General features: G+C 50.2%; 1 protein-coding gene across 1 annotated transcript; it reads right to left on the bottom strand.

Annotated features, from left to right (window-relative positions):
• Window positions 1-4,057: 4,057 nt before the first annotated feature.
• LOC142583597 (beta-alanine transporter-like) lies at window positions 4,058-4,894 on the bottom strand. Its single transcript, XM_075694086.1, has one exon. The coding sequence runs from the start codon at window positions 4,892-4,894 to the stop codon at window positions 4,058-4,060; it is 837 nt and encodes a 278-aa protein (XP_075550201.1).
• Between the last annotated feature and the right edge of the window lie 11,584 nt (window positions 4,895-16,478).

Raw genomic sequence — 16,478 nt, 5'->3', positions numbered from 1 at the left:
GTGAACTGCATGGTTATCAGGATGGGCACATTAAGTCCCGCGCACTTTGATTACACCATCTCCGGGATCAGCCCAGCTTATACGGCCAGACAGGCATCCGCGCCAAGTGGAAGGGGAGAGATAAAGAAAGCTTTGCTCTTAAAAGATAACGTCCGCAGTAACAGTCCAACCGCCGACCACGGCATGTTGAATCGAAACGCGGCACTGAGCAACAAGAACTCACGCGGCGAAAGAAAGCACTGCGTTCTTGTTGCTCGGTGTAGCACACCTAATTCAACACTTACAATTAAATGTAGCCTCAGGCCTACTCCATAGCCCTTCTGACAACCACATTAAACACGTCCGAATCTACAAAAAAAGCTTCGCTTTGAAGTGGTCAATAATCACCTATAAAGAACGTCACCATTCATTTGTCGGTGCCCGTGACCACCTGTTTTGCGTATGCAAACGTCGAGGTAACTATTCTGTATATCCATATTCGAAAATGTATGTAGGCGTTGTCAAATAATGAGGGCGCTTGAAATGGGTCCTTTCTTCAGGCGATAAAGATTATTCAACATGCATAGTTATCCGACTCACCCGAAATTTTGACTTGATATCAACTGGCGTGTCTTGCGCCTCACCTCCTTTGAAGCATTTCCCACCGCCGCGAAACAATTCTCAAACTTTCTTCCACATGCTACAAAGCAAAGAAAAGCGTTTGCTGGTTCAAACGTGTTCATTCGAGTCAGAACATATCAAAAGTGACCACATACCTGCGCGCTCCGACGGTGACATCAACTGGCAATTGGCCGACGGGCTCTTAAAATCGTGCTTCGATAAAAAAATAATACTGGCACAACTCTGATTCTGTGGACTAAATTACTGCGAACCGTACTTGTGGCGCGATTTATCGCAGTTATTTTCCTTTCCTAGGCCGTCATTGTCAAATGCCCCTTCTTATCAGTTCTGATTGGCTCACATAGCTGCTACGGCCTCTTTGATTTGTTCAAACAGCCCACATGACAGAAGTTACCTTTGTCGTGATTAGCAGCCCCGGTCCGCTTCTCTTCCCCCAGCTGCGTCATCTGCCTGCCTTTCTGGAAGAGCATGTGTACCAGCTCCTGGACAGCTTGTTTTCGGCATGTCAGTGACTGCGACTCTCTTTAGCCACTGATCCCCATTCTTCTGTCAGTTGGTGAGCGTCTTGTTTCTCAATGCCTGCATGTGATGAACTGATAGCGAGGTATGGCGACTTGACTCTGGCCTCACGCCCGCCGAGCCGAATCCCTTTTCTTTCTACCGCGCATCATTCCGCACAGCCCATGGAATCTTCTCAGCAAGCAAGGGACACGTGAAGTCTATTTTCTCGTTGATAACGGTTGGTTGCAGAGGAGCGCTGACGTGTAGTAGTGGTTAAATGATGCTCCGCTCTCTTGAAAAAACCTAAATACTGATTGAGTTTCCCATGCCAACGCGCTGTTTCTCGATATTGACATCGTTTCAATCTGTTGCAAACCCACGGGCGCGTTCAAACCGTTCTTAGATCATAACTGCGGTTCGCAGTAAAAAGATTGTCGCCCACTATTTCTACCTTCTCGTGCGACAGCACCGCTCAAAGCGCGGGGCATTCTTTTGCATCGCGTAACGATAAAGGAACAAACTGAGACAAAAATATTATGGGGTTTTACGTGCCAAAACCACTTTCTGATTATGAGGCACGCCGTAGTGGAGGACTCCGGAAATTTCGACCACCTGGGGTTCTTTAACGTGCACCTAAATCTAAGTACACGGGTGTTTTCGCATTTCGCCATCATCGAAATAAGGCCGCCGTGGCCGGGATTCGATCCCGCGACCTTGTGCTCAGCAGCCTAACACCATAGCCACTGAGCAACCGCGGCGGGTAAACTGAGACAAAGCTGCTCTAATGAGTAGCCGTGCTCAGAGGCATGCCCACTCTAGTCTGTTAGACGTCGTGCAGCGAAAAGCGATGGGCTTGCGTGTGAAACGACAGCAATTTCCACCAATGTCCTTCGGGCCAATGAGATATATACGCCATGTCTCACAAGCAGAGAACGACGTCTGCAGCTTCGGCAATGTCCTCTTCTCCCTGCTTTTCCCATGCCACGACCGGGCGAAGATGCAGGCATCAGCCGACGCGTTTCCGCTTCAACCGTCGACGCCTTTCCTCCTTCCTTTCATTATGCATTTTTTTTTCGCTATTGACGGGAGGATGGAGGGCGGGTCGCTAGCAGCAGCGTTGACAGTCACGCGAGAAACGAGTTGTCGCAAGCGATGGGGCTCAAATTTTCATCGCGGCACTTACGCGTCAATATCAAATCGCACGCTCCAGCGGACATCGGCGCATCGTGCTGTAGCGATAGCAAACAAAATTATTAGTAAAAAAAAAGAATAAAACGAGTTGGGCGAGGGGCGGTCGATGTACATGCGCAGGAGGAAGCTAAAAAGAATAACACTCTTCGTGTCCCCGGCGCTTCCAGAGCGACAGTTACGCTCACAGTTCACGGCCCAGCCCCAACAATCAATTTTCCTCGCCAGGGCTCCAGTGACGCTTTCGTGATTTTTCTGGCCCGCGTACTACGCCAAGCATGAAAATAAAAAGGTCATTTGCATTTTCACCATAGTATACTTAGCTCAGATAAAAGAAACTGTGCGAGGAGCTGCGTGTTAGGCTATTCGTGGAATATAGATTAGTAGAATGTGACGTCCCCTGACATATATAACGACAAACACACAAATCATCAAGTACACAACTATATATTCGCTCCACTCTTCTGATTTCACCACCTCAGGTGCAGGTTCGAATCACTTCTCCTTAACAGCGAGATTTGTTTGCGTTTGTGTTTTTGTGTTCTCTTGAATGTCATTTATCTAGTCCGGCCGCTTGCCCCACTCTTCCGTGTTGTGGGCCCGTCCTTATCTTCCATGTTTTCTTCATGTGCTACACGTCTTGCTTGGTCGTTTCGGTGTCAGGGCTTACGGTTTTCCTGGCGCACTCGACCGTCGTGGGGCGCGAAATGCTACACAGGGCCAGCAACGAGCCGCCGAGCAACAACGCCGGTAGAGCGAACTCGGCCTCATAACGACCCTGGCGGTTGAGCAGAAGCGCCACCGCGGCCGCACTGGCGGCACCGAATACACCGCAGCCGAAGCCGCAGCATGCGGTCAAGCCGCGCACGGCGGTCGGGAAGCGTTCCAGGGAGTAGCAAGGAACCACGATGGCGGCGTCTACGCATAAAAACTTCGTCACCACTGTTAGGAATGGCCGGACGGGGTGACAACGTGCCAGCTTTCAGCCCGCTGCACGTGTTCCAATCCAACCGGACGGGGCGCACTTCAGAGAACTGCAAATAACCGGCAGCCACGTGGCGCGGGGTCAGCTCAGGAATGTGGTACTCGGCCGCGCCACCCGGGACGAAGCAGAGTTCTACGAAGCCCCTCTGACGTCGGCTCCGGACCTTTACACCTGTGTGTGTGTGCGGCACTGAAACCTGTGCAACACGTGTTTGTGAGCCCTCCTCCAAAAGGGCGGGTCATCTACGGTGAGGTCGAACGGTGACGTCGAATACCACTGGGAATCAAGGGGGGATCAAGTGCTTATAAGCAGCGTTTGCCGGCTGCGAGAGTGTGCTCGTCGTCGGGAGCTGAGTGCACGTTGTCATGCTAGAAATGTACTCGTGAGCTGTGTGCTCGTAAGCTGTTTGCTGTATCTTAGTCTTGCGGGCTCCATATGGGAGTCACGCTAGACTGTCGATATATGTCTTGTCTAAGATGTAAATAATGTAAATAAATCCTGTTCACCGAGTTCCTCTCTACGACCTTCAACTCCTTCAAATGGTGGCAGCGACGAGGTCGTCCGACGACTGCTACATCTGGTTGACAGCGGTAGGATCGTCCGAAGAATCTAATACCACCAACAGGACCTCGCTGACGATCACCGGCGCAGCTGCGACTGTGATGCTCAGTAGGCAATGGAGTCCAAACGGCTGCCCGAGTAGTCCGGTGATTGTCGATAGCATGGTTACTCTCCTGATCAGAACATTTGTAGCGGCGTACGCTAATACAGCAGCTCCGAACGCGAACCCGCGAAGCGCCGGATCCCGTTCTGAGATCGGTGAAATAGGTGCGCTGTATAGTAACCGAAGACGGTTGTAAAATTGCAGGCAAATATGATCACCGTGTTCTTTCGGATGGCCGCTTTGCCCAGCATTGCTGCGTCGGTCGACGTGAATTCCCCAAAGGGGGCGTCGATGTCCGCCTTCAGTCTCTCCAGCAGGTTCGAGAGAGGAAAGTGGTTGACCTCGGCCGCTACGAGCATGATGGTTTTCGCTTCGGGGAGCTTGGACTTTGCCACAAGCCAGCGCGGTGACTCATCTATGAAGCAGAACGCTGGCAGCACCAACAGCGCTGGCAGGAGGAAGAGCGCTAATTTGAACTGCCAGTCTAGCCAGGCTCGCTCCAGAACAGCCATCACCAGATTGGAATAGAGGTCGCCGAACGTTCCGGCGAAGATGTTCAGCAGAGGCCTGTGTGCGTGCATGGATACCTCGAAGAGGATCAAACAGGAGACAATCATAGCGACGGCATTGGAGCCCGCTGCAAACACGCAGTAAGCAGCGGAAACGCACAGAATGACCATCGACAGCAACATGACCACCAGCGACGGCAACACTACGGACTTCCCACCGATGCGGTCCGCAAAGTATCCTGCTGCAGACACGCACAAAGCGGATCCGAAGTTCTGAACCACGATCATGACGGCGATGAGCGAGTGCCTCGAGCAGACCATGTTCCACGTGGACACTGCGCTCTCTCTGGGCCAGCGCTGTTCGTACTCCCAATCCATGCAAAGCACAGTCATCGCGTCGTCGGGCTGCTCGGGATTTTCGTACATGCTGCATCGGCTTGGCCTCCCAGACGCGTCCAGCCGTATTCCTCAAGTCGGCCTGGGATATATGTTGGAATGCGGCGGCCTCTTGCGCCAGTGTCCGACGTCGGTTGAGATGAACGGCACGATGTGTATGTACACGCAAATGGTGGCGATGGACAACATCCCCTTGTGCACCTTACCATTTCCGAGCGCGTCGAAACAGTCAAAAGACTCGCTCACGTATAAATCCTTTGTTGCGAGGTTCTTGTCTTGTCTTGTCTTGTCTTTTGTCCCAGACAGTGGCGCATACCCACTATGGGGGATTGGCCAAGAAGCAGGCGGTTTTCCGTAAGGTTAGAAGTATAGAGAAACTAGATTTGAATAGTGGAGCGTGGGACGATAGAACTCTAATTTAGACTTGCAATGAAAATATTGTTAAGAATTTTGATAAAATAATCTAACGTAATGAAATGAAATAATAGAAACTATGGATAATTGTAGAAAATCAGCAAGGCACTCTTTCTGTCTCTCTAATAAAATTGTCAACTGCAAGAAAAGCATCCCTGTGGCTGGAGCCCAGTGAAGTCGCCCCAAAAGAAAGAATGCTTGGCGAGGTTAGCGATAGGCCCAGTTTGGTAAATGCGTATTGTAATATTTTTCTTTGTCTTAGAAAGCGGCGGCATGAGAGAAAATAATGCTCGATAGTTTCAGGTGCACTGCAAAAAGAACATATATGTTCTTTTTGGCCGAGGCCGAGGCCAATTGCTTTGGGATTCTTCATGCGAATCACACTGCCATCACTCGGAACCAAAGCCACAGGTACGCTGCTCGCCCCACTGCCTAAGAAAAGCTCCACCGGCAAATGAGAGTTAGGAACAGAAGCCGACCAGGAGGAAACCTCCTGGGCTGGCGATGAGAGTGGCATTGCAAAGAAACAGGAAATTACTCTGGCAGGTTAGCAGATATTGAAAGAAAAGGTCAAAAACAAATACGTAAAAGACACAGATTAAAAGAAAAACGCCAGCTACTTGACCAGAACCAGTGTTCGGGAGCTCAGGAACCAGGCCACGTCAGCGCACGGACGGGACGGACGGACGGCGTTCTCCGGGAAAAGAATACCCTTGCTTCTTCTTTCCTCCTGGTTCTCTTCTTCTTCGCCCACTCCTCGTGGATCGCTCCGCAAGATGGCGAGCTTGTGGAGAAAATAAATTACGAAAAAAAAAATTAAACTTTCTTTTTATTACTGTGGAGTGCAGATAAAGTTCGCATAAATAAAACTGGCTCAACCGCTCTGTATGTGGAAAGACGGTTCGTGATATGGTTAGCGGACTATATACACAGTGATCTCTTTTTAAAGATTTCGGTTAATCGCAACTGGAGACTGTTACCGAAATTAACACAGCATTCGAGCACCGGCTACTAAAAGGAATATTAAATAGCAGCACTCCGCCGACCCACTTAGGAAAGCTGCTCTGTAGCTAAACCTATCCAGAAAACGAAACTGCGTTAGTTGCCTTAGGGGTTAACAACATCGTAGCAGAAAACAATCGACGAGCGAGCCCTACGAGGGTTACTCGTTCAAGCACGGTGTAACGAAAACAGACCAAGGGCGCTGCGAATGAGCTGGAGTTAGGAGGCTCGATGCCATGTGGATGATGTCTCGAGTGGATGACTGGTCTGGCAGATGCCCCGCAGTGTTCACAGGCCCCTTTTTGTGTGTGCGTGAAAACCCTTTCCGCAAACTGTGCGACTCTAGAAGGGACCCTTTCCGCGAACCAGCGTCGCCTAGAAGAAATGGTCACCAGGAGAAAAGGTATCCGCCGCCCGACCACAACGTCGCCTAGAAGGAAGGTCACCAGAGGAAAAGGTATCCGCCACCTAACCACAACGTCGCCTAGAAGAATGGTCACCAGGGGAAAAGGTATCCGCGCCCAACCACAACGTCACCTAGAAGAGAGGTCACCAGGGAAAAAGGTATCCGCCGCCCCACCACAACGTCGCCTAGAAGAAAGGTCACCGGGGGAAAAGGTATACGCCCCCCAACCACAACCTCGCTTAGAAGAAAGGTCACCAGGGGAAAAGGTATCCGCCTCCCATCCACAGCCAGACTCGGTGCCTGTCACGTGACGTTGACGTGAGCAAGTTCCTGCCCACGATTTTAGTGAGCCTATGTAAAGGGGCTGCGCAGTGTACTTAACACTTTATTCTATTCTTCTTATCCTTCCCTAACCATTGAATAAATCGTGCAAGTTTCGCACTAGAAATCGTCTCCTCCTTGCCTGGTCGCCATGGTGTACCGGGTGCCTGCAGCCCGCCGACAACGCCACGCTACCCAATAGTAACGTCGGTCGAGCTTCGATAAACAGGCGTCGCAACAACTCGGCAGCGGTGGGATACGCTACCCTGGAGAACGCAACAGAGGGAAGTCGTCCAAGAAAAATATTGATTGACAACATGTGTAGGGCTGCAGTGGACGCGCCAAAACAGCCAGGCCAGCTCGTTCTATTTACTGCACTTGAGCAATGTTAAATTATGGGAGATGATGATTAGTATTGGATGTCATTAGCGCAAGGGTCATGTGAGGCCAAAGAGAGCCAAGGCAATGCTAATTAGCTGCTAATGATGCACGAACTGCCAGTTTTGAAGGGCAGACGACACGGCTGTGTATAGAGGCCTAAAAGTTTAAGTGCGAAGAATATATATGCGTCAAAACGATGAGAATGACATGAGAGGTATGATACGTACCATCGTCATAAAAAATATGCAATGAAGGGACTGTATACAAAATATGTGGATGTCAGCAGCACTAATGCATCAGCAGGACTCTTGAACGCAAGGGCCTTTTTTCTTCAACCTGTACTTTTACTTTTTTTTAAGTATTACTTTTTCTCTAACCTGTACAAGTGCGATTGGAATCTAGGAATCTAGTCCCTGGCGTCCGTTCTAGCGCACCTTGACAATAGACCATTGTCAGTTGCAACTATTTTCACATATCGCCGACAGACGACATCGCAGATGAAGGTGACGAAGGGACTACTTCGGTTTATGAAGGAGACGGGCTTGGACAAGCGGCTGTGACAGTGATGTCACGTACCGCGCAAGAGTGACAGACTGTAACTAACGATGTGTGTGTCATGTTATGTGCTCTCTATCTCTTCTCCCCATCTTTCATTCCCCCCATCCCGCTCCCATGTGTAGGGTAGCAAACCGGTTAAGCTAAACTGGTTAACCTCCCTGCCTTCCTTCTCCACTTTTTCCTTCCTTCCTTTTTCCTTTAGGCATGTGAAGCGACACTTTTGTGAAGCGGTTACACAAATGCCGTATTACTCAAGTCGATTCACTTGAAGAACGTTTCACATATGTTTAATTCAGAAAATTTGGTTCTGTTAAAAATCGTAACCGACCCTGAAAAAGAAAGCCTATGACGTTGACCTCACCGCGCCCAGCCTTTAGTGATGTTGACATTGTCATCATGGCCCATCTCAGTGAGGAGGTTCATTGCTGCCAGCTAGCTTGCGTTTTCGATTTGTTTTCTCGGAAGCAAGCAGTTTGAACGTTTAATGTCGATTCCGCGTAGCATTCCGCTTACCACGACGCTCGAGTGCGCCGTGTCGTTCGTAAGCCCTAACACCAAAATGACGGAGCAAGACGTGCAGCACATGAAGAAAACGTCACAGATAACGACTGCCCTCGCTACACGGAAGAGCCGGTCAAGCCTTGGGATGAGATAAGTGGTGGTCGAGAGAACTTGCAGTAGATGACAAACAAACAAATCGCGCCGTTAATTCAAAGTGATTCGAAGGTGCACCTGACCTGGTGAGGTCAAAAAAGAGGAACGAATATAGCATAGTATTGTACTCAATGATCGATGTGTTCGTGGTGGCGCATGCGTCTGTGGACGCCACCTGCGACTTATATATATATATATCGTTTCGCTCTGGTGCTATTTCCCGGATTGTCTTAAAGAAAACATCCGAGGCCTTTGCGATAAGCAATAAAGAGAAGCGAACAAAAACCTTTATTTGAAGATGACAATCATCCTGTTATCAAAACAATGCATGATCTGGATGCATCGCACAGTTCTTCCTTGGTGTCGCGCAACCGGCGGTCCATGCTATCTAATTCGGTCGGTTCATACGCAGTGTAGGATGCTTTAGCATCTCATTGTTGTGCTACTACCGTTACAGCCACGATCAGGTGCCGTATGTGCATGCGCGTGGATTAGCAATGGCGCGTGCTGCTGGTACCTGGCTGATGTGGCAATATTAGAGTGATAACAGTGTGTTAAAACCGTTCTGCACTGCATGCTTCTCCTGAATACAGTGTTATAGGTTTGATTCCTGGCAATCTTATTTACGTGATGACAGAAAGAAAAGAAAGAAAGAAAGAAAGAAATAAGAAAGAGAAGGAAATAAAATTAAATTAAATTATGGGGTTTTACGTGCCAGAACCACTTTCTGATTATGAGACACGCCGTAGTGGGGGACTCCGGAAATTTGGAACACCTGGGGTTCTTAGCACCTAAATCTATAGTACAAGGGTGTTTTCGCATTTCGCGCCCATCGAAATGCGGCCGCCGTGGCTGGGATTGGATCCACGACCTCGTGCTTAGCAGCAAGAAAGAAAGAAAGAAAGAAAGAAAGAAAGAAAGAAAGAAAGAAAGAAAGAAAGAAAGAAAGAAAGAAAGAAAGAAAGAAAGAAAGAAAGAAAGAAAGAAAGAAAGAAAGAAAGAAAGAAAGAAAGAAAGAAAGAAAGAAAGAAAGAAAGAAAGGGAAAAACATGTCCTGAGATTCTGTTACCTCGTAGCTTGCTCGAGAGCCCGAGAGCTAGCAGCGGCCGGGAACCGTGAGACGACCAGCAGAAGTCTGACCAACCGATGGTTACTTACCAGACGAGTCCGTAAAAACGAACCCCTCGAGGCACAGTTCCCTCATCAAAGAGTAGCAGACAATCGTGAAGCAGCTTAGGACTAACACTTGTCCACTCCCAACCTGCCTACACGTCATATCCCGCGCTCCCTATAGCATATGCTTTCGCGTGCCCTCGCTGTGAAAAGCCCGCGGCGCTCTACCACTTGGTATTGGTCTGCAAGCGCAACCCCAGCCTAGACGTATTTCCTAATCCCTCTTACGATCAGAGAGAGAGAGAGAGAGAGATGACCATGGCTCTCGTCCTGAGGACCAGCTCCGGCTGGTAGACCGTGCGTCGACGCCACCAAAATCCACCGGGTTCCTGGACGGAGGACACTGCCAACCACTCGAAATTCCTGCGTTTCAATAAAATTGCATTCCTCCTCCCCCTCTTCTGTTGTATGTAAAAGAACGTCAGGTAAAAATTAGCCTGAAACACAATACGGGGAATGTCTCACGGTTGCTGTTGGATGTTAAATCACTCGAGTAAGCATATCAGAAAGAGGTTGCTCCTCCAAGGCATACTTGAAGCCGGTGTCGGAATCAAGGCTTACTCAAGGCTTACTATGTCAGAGTCGTCAGCCTTTGCTCATATGTGGGCCTAAATGACGAGCAACAACAATTAGTGTTTCGACCGCTCAAACACTGGTTTTGTTCTTTTTGATTAGGTTTGCCAAAAAAAAAAAAATTGGCCCCAACGGCTCTGGCAGCCTAGTGCCTCGCTTACGCCACCGAGTGAATTGGCCGTCAGCGGCGAATGTGCTTTAAAGCTACCAGCTATTCAAAGGAAGACAGATCAAAATAACGAAAGGAAAGAAATAACAGTTTTGACGCACTTCTCGTGTAAAATATGGAACCGTTTTTCGTTCAACCTCATCGCGAGAAACACGCTTGGAGTAGCACGCGGGCCACAAACATCGCGAAAGCGTCACTGGAGCCCTGGCGAGGAGAATTCATTGTCGGGGCTGGGCCGTGAACTGTGAGCGTAACTGTCGCTCTGGAAGCGTGCACGGACACACACACACAAAAAAAAAAAATATTTCTTTTTAGCTTTCATCTCTCCGTTGCACGCACATCGACCGCCCTCCACCCAACCCTTTTTATCATTTATTTTTTTATTAATAAATTCGTTTGTTATCGCTACAGCATGACGCGCCGATGTCCCTGCAGAGCGTGCAATTTGATATTGACGCGTAAGTGCCGCGATGAAAATTTGAGCCCCATCGCTTGCGAGAGCTCGTTTCTCGCAAGGCTGGCAGCGTTTGTTCCTTGTTTGCTGCTGCTGGCGACCCACCCTCCACCCTCCCGTCAATAACGAAAAAAGAAAACAGAAGCAAAGGAAGGAGGAAAGGCGTCAAATGTTAAAGCGTAAACGCGGCGGCTGATGCATGCATCTTCGCCCGGTCGTCGCGTGGGAAAAGAAGCGAGCACAGGACACTGCCGAAGCTGCAGACGTCGTTCTCTGCTTATGCCACGTGACGTTTTTATTTCGTTAGCCCAAAGGTCATTGGAGAAAACTGCTGCCGTTTCGCACGCAAGCCCATCGCCTTTCACTGCAAGCAGCCTAACGGACTTGAGCGAGCAAGGCTCTGAGCACGGCCACCCATAAGAGCAAATTTGTCTCGGTTGCTTTATCCTCACCCGAAGCAGAAGAATGCTCCAGTGCTTCGAGCGGTGACGTCACACGGGAAGGTAAAAAAACGTGGGCGGCAATCATTTTACTGCGAACAGCAATAATGAGCTAAGAAACGGGTTGAACGTGTCCGTGCTCGCAAGAATTACGAACGATACTCATAAATGGAGAAACAGCGCGTTGTCATGGGAAATGTAACCGGTATTTAGGTACTTTCAGGCCTGAACATCCTAAACACTACTATACGTCAGCCCCCTGCTGCCATTCTTAGGGCACCTTGCTACTTTACGGACTTTCCGGTGTCTGCATATGCCCGGATCTAACCGTTGTTGTGCCATTACCACAAGCCCGGATTCCGAATCTGCAAGATGGAGAATTTTCCTGCGAGCGCCCTTTGGACAAACCCGGGGCTGCGCCGAAAGGCACAGCGCCCTAATTCTCCCTTGACAAGTCAAGATGCTGAGCCGTCAGGCAGTGGTGTCCTCCGGAGAAGCATCGGCGGGCAACATGTTCAAACGTGTCGCCAAGTGCCAGACAGCCCGGCGCCGTACCTCCCCTTCCCTGGAGGTCACCGCGCCCGCCAACTTTGAACGGGGTGGCCAGCGTGATCGCTGGTTGGACCTCTTCCGACGACCGTCGAGTGCTCACTTTGTATTGGGCCGTTTGAGTGACAATGGTTTCTGGGGGCTTATAAGCCGCGGCGCGCCGCCTGGAAAACCGGATCCGCCGACCCACCGGGAGCAGAGTGCCGCTCTCGACTGGAGTGAGATGTGTCACGCGTTTTCGCCGGACGTCGCCGTGCGGGAACAGTCGCGTTTGCTGTGAGCTCTCGGCCCCAGTGCCGATCCCTTCATGTCCTGTATAATGACCTGTATATAGTGTATAAAGTCCCTTTTGTTATTCTCACCGACGCCTGACTCGGAGTCTTCGCTACCAACGCTCTGTCACGAAACGGGTGTCGAGCGCTACGGGACCACCTCAAAGTCGTAACACCGTGCTCCCGCAAGTTTGGGTCACTGGGTAGTCCGCTGTCAAATGGGTAGAGCATCGGGTTTCTGTACCGAACCGTGTTCGAAACAACAAAGTTGGACCAACTGTATCACTGAGTATGTGACACTGGGTATGCGTTCCCATTCAATAAACATTTTCCAGACCAACTTGGTAAACTGGGTTTGTGCCACTAGATATGCGCCGCTCTTCGATGAACCTCCTTAACGCCGGCTGGTGTCACTGGGTATGTTCCGCTGTTTATGTGCCACCTTTCAACCTTTAAACTTTCTCTGGTGCTGGGCGAAATCAAACCTAGCTGCGTCAAATGAATTCGGGCAAATTTGTCTGAATATACATTAAGACAAGCGTCACGCGCGGACTTTGCGGTGGTGCCGCAAGATAGCGCAGCATGTGCACAAGGATATGTGCGAGAGCGGAAACCGGCTGCATACACACCTCATACAAGGCGAGTTCCGGTGGTTGCAATACGGTGTGTCGCTACACAGCTTCAGTGCTAATTGCAGTAACGTCGACGTTCATCGTGAGATGGTTTCTGCCGGAATTTTACACCGCAGCTATTAAGCACCTGTTCCTGCGCCGGGCACCGGCGTTGTAAGAGTTGGGGTCGGGCATGAAGTAAGTGGTAGGGCCCATGCCGTCGTACGACTCATCCACGCTAAGGACGTTGTTGAAGGGAAGGACTTGTTCTCATCGAGAACGAGGACTACGGGATTTATTTACAATATCTACATGAAGACAGGAGATACATTTCATCAGTCTAGCATGACTGAAAAGGAAGCACGAAGCACACCAAACAGCGGAAAACAGCTGCTTAAAAACCCTTTGTCCTCCCTAGACCCCTAGGTGAGAGAAAACAGCCGTTCAACCTTCGTTCAATGGGAGCGCCCAAAGTCATCGTAGCCGTAATCCGCCTTTGAGGGGGAGAGTTCGCACACTCACTTGCGCACTTTGGTTTCACTGAACCCACCGAGCAGAGAGGATCCTCGTAGACAGGTGTTGGTACGCTTGACCCAAGCTCGCGTCTCCTGATTCCAGAGCTGACTCCGCAGTTAGCCACCGCGTCTGTGAATCGACTGTGACGATTTCTGGGGCTCGTGAGAAAGCACCGCAAAACACCTTTTTCCAGGAGTTCTCTTGCTCCAAGTAGACCGTGAAGGCAACAGCAAACCAATTAACAATACTCGGTCCGCCAAACATGGCTAGCCTTGCTGGCGCCGTTGGGCTGTCCGAAGGAGGCGCATTGTTGGCTTTACAAAGCGACTCTTCGCAGCGGGCTGGGAAAGGTTCGAAGGTCAGTACCCTTGCAGGCCGATCGCGACAGCGTGCACAGCGAAATATGAAAGAACGAACGCGGTGCACAGCGGGGGATGAAAGGTGCGAGGAGGAAAGCGGATGAAGAGAGTGCAGCGGAACTATGAGTTGAAAGTGGAGGAGGCGGGTATAGTGAAAATGTGAGACGCGTAGAGCGGCGAAAATGACTATGAGATGGCGCCAGATTATCGCACGCCTGGGCGGTCTGTCTGCAGCGGCGGCTGTGAATCGCGCCCACGCGTCACCTATGCGTTGCCTCTCGCGAATTCCAAATTAGCGAGGCAGTCGCACCACACATCGCTCCATTTGCAACGTGCCGCACGAGGCAGACTGTCCGCTCCAGCCAATATGTCGCGAAATGACAACACGTAAAGAGCTGCGTTCAAACTTCGCATTAAGGAGTATCGTCGGTGAAATTTTTTTGTTTTGCAGAAGCACGGTCTTCAATGGCTCGTTGGCCTTCCCACATGACGTCACAGTCAGAGCGCGCAGGTATTTTGTCGCCTTTGATATGTTTTGATGCGAATTGCTATGTTTTAACCAGCAAACGCATTTCTTTGTACTGTGAAAGAGATATTGAAGTACTACGTATAGATGCAACGAAATTATTGACGCTTTTTTTCTTTTCGAATTGTTTCGCGTGCACTCACTTGTTACGAATTCCCTTCGCAGCTTAGACAACGCCCGCGGACTACAGTGAGCGCGGTCGTCCATTTACAACGACGCTCTGATTTCCTGTCGAAGCCCCGTCGGTATAGGAAAGGCTTGGAAGCAGGTGAAACGCAAGACACGCAAGTTGATCGAGTCGAAATTCCTGGTTAGTCTATTAATCATACATATTTAATAATCTCTATATATCTGAACGAGGACATATTTCAAGCGCGTTGACAATTAACGCCTATACATATTTTAAAGCGAAGCTTTCTTGCCGAGTTCCTGCAGGTAGTTTCACGCGCAAGCGTACATGCCCCGTCTGTGAAATCGGCGATATTATGTTTGTCCCCGAGAGGGAAGCGAGAGTGGGAGGAGGAAGGCGCCTGGATGTGGATAACAGGCGCCGCGCCGTCCACTTCAATGTAGCGTCCGCGACAGCGTTCGCGCCCTTTCCGTTTATGCTTCGACGCCGCCGTGCGCTGCGCATGTTCGCGACGCCTCTTTGCATGTGTAGCAACATGAGCTCGGCAAACCAACGTCACCTAGAGTTTCCTCTAGGTGGCGTTGAGCGAAGCGGGAAGGAGCAAGGAGACGAAGCGTCCCGGAGGAGGAGGGCATGGCGCGCTGGGTGGGCCTTATCTGGAGGCTGCCAGAGATCTGTGTGCGCTATGGACGTGCCGGGTTAGTCTCGGGATCGAGAGGCCGAGCGCCGAGCGAGAAGGACGGAGCAGGGACGAAGGTGACGGCAGGCCGAGCGCGAATCGACCGACCCCGAAATCGTCGCCAAGTGACGGGCACAAGCTGAGCAAGTCTGTCAAAAGACGCGGCCTTGGCGTGCATGCCCAGGAGACACCCGAGGAACGTGGCAGGAGGCTTGCCACAATGCAAACATTCTGCGCGCATTGCACAAAAAGGGAATACTTCGGCTTCCCAAATTGCGACGTGATTGCGTCGCATGTGGGAGCGATCGCGCATCATTGGAGGCGGAGTCCGGCGGAACCGTGCGACGTACGTCATGGGAGGGATTTTGCGAACGATTCGACGATTATGACTGGCCGAGACACAGTCATCAGATTCCCTAGTCTAACCTCCTAGGGAGGACGGCTACTTTAAATGAGGATATCTTTGGTGCAGTGAGGGCATCCTGATGTGTCCTGATGTGTACTCAGACATGTAGTGAGCTCAGATATTTAAAGTGCGCCTACATGGAGTGGGTTTCCATATCTGGAGCCAGCGTCAATAATGTAAAAATACCCCCCCGCCCCTCTTTTTTTTTTTTTTTTGCACCTACTCCCCGACGTACTCGTCCCTGTGCCTTTAGGATTCCTGGCCTAAAGGCTACCCCGAGCCGCAACAGGGTCAAGTGCATCGGCTTCATTGGCGTGCATAAGTCGTCAAAAGTACCAGTGTAATCCCTGGTGCCCGCGTGCCTTCCAGAATGCACTACACAATTCGTGTCGCGCATACAATCTGATTACAAAAAGTTCAGCGAAAAAACACACAACAGATACAATCAACGATAACGCTCCAGTATGTTCCAAATAATGCAGACAGGTCTTGCACTGTGGCTATGGCGTTGGGCTGCTGAGCACGAAGTCGCGGGATCGAATCCCGGCCACGGCGGCCGCATTTCGATAGGGGCGAAAACACCCGTGTACTTAGATTTAGGTGCACGTTAAAGAACCCCAGGTGGTCGAAATTTCCAGAGTCCTCCACTACGGCGTGCCTCATAATCAGAAAGTAATTTTGGCACGTAAAACCCCATAATTTGAGGTCTTGCACTGAGCAATAACTTTTGTTAGCAGGCGAAATGCATTCGCCGCAAAAAGCATAAGTACACGTGTCAGCACGAGAGACCTACAGTTCCACGACAGTCCTCGCAAAAAGAAAGACACACTACAGTTGCCAGAACAAATAACTATACCATGCACAAAGAAGCAGGCCGCTACAGTTGCCACAACAAGTAACTATATCATACAGTTAATGTAGAAACAAAGTAGGCCACTACAACTGCCGCAACAACTATACCATACAGTCAGCCATACCATACAGTCGGTGCAGAAAGAAAGCTCATCACTGCAGCAGCTGC

This window comes from Dermacentor variabilis, chromosome 5 (assembly GCF_050947875.1).
Source record: "Dermacentor variabilis isolate Ectoservices chromosome 5, ASM5094787v1, whole genome shotgun sequence".
Lineage (NCBI taxonomy): Eukaryota > Metazoa > Arthropoda > Arachnida > Ixodida > Ixodidae > Dermacentor > Dermacentor variabilis.
The sequence above is the reverse complement of the archived record's forward strand: the minus strand, read 5'-3'. Positions and strand labels throughout refer to the sequence as shown.

Coding starts and splice junctions, on each gene's coding strand:
- LOC142583597 (XM_075694086.1), bottom strand. CDS start 4,894: ATGTACGAAAATCCCGAGCAGCCCGACGACGCGATGACTGTGCTTTGC.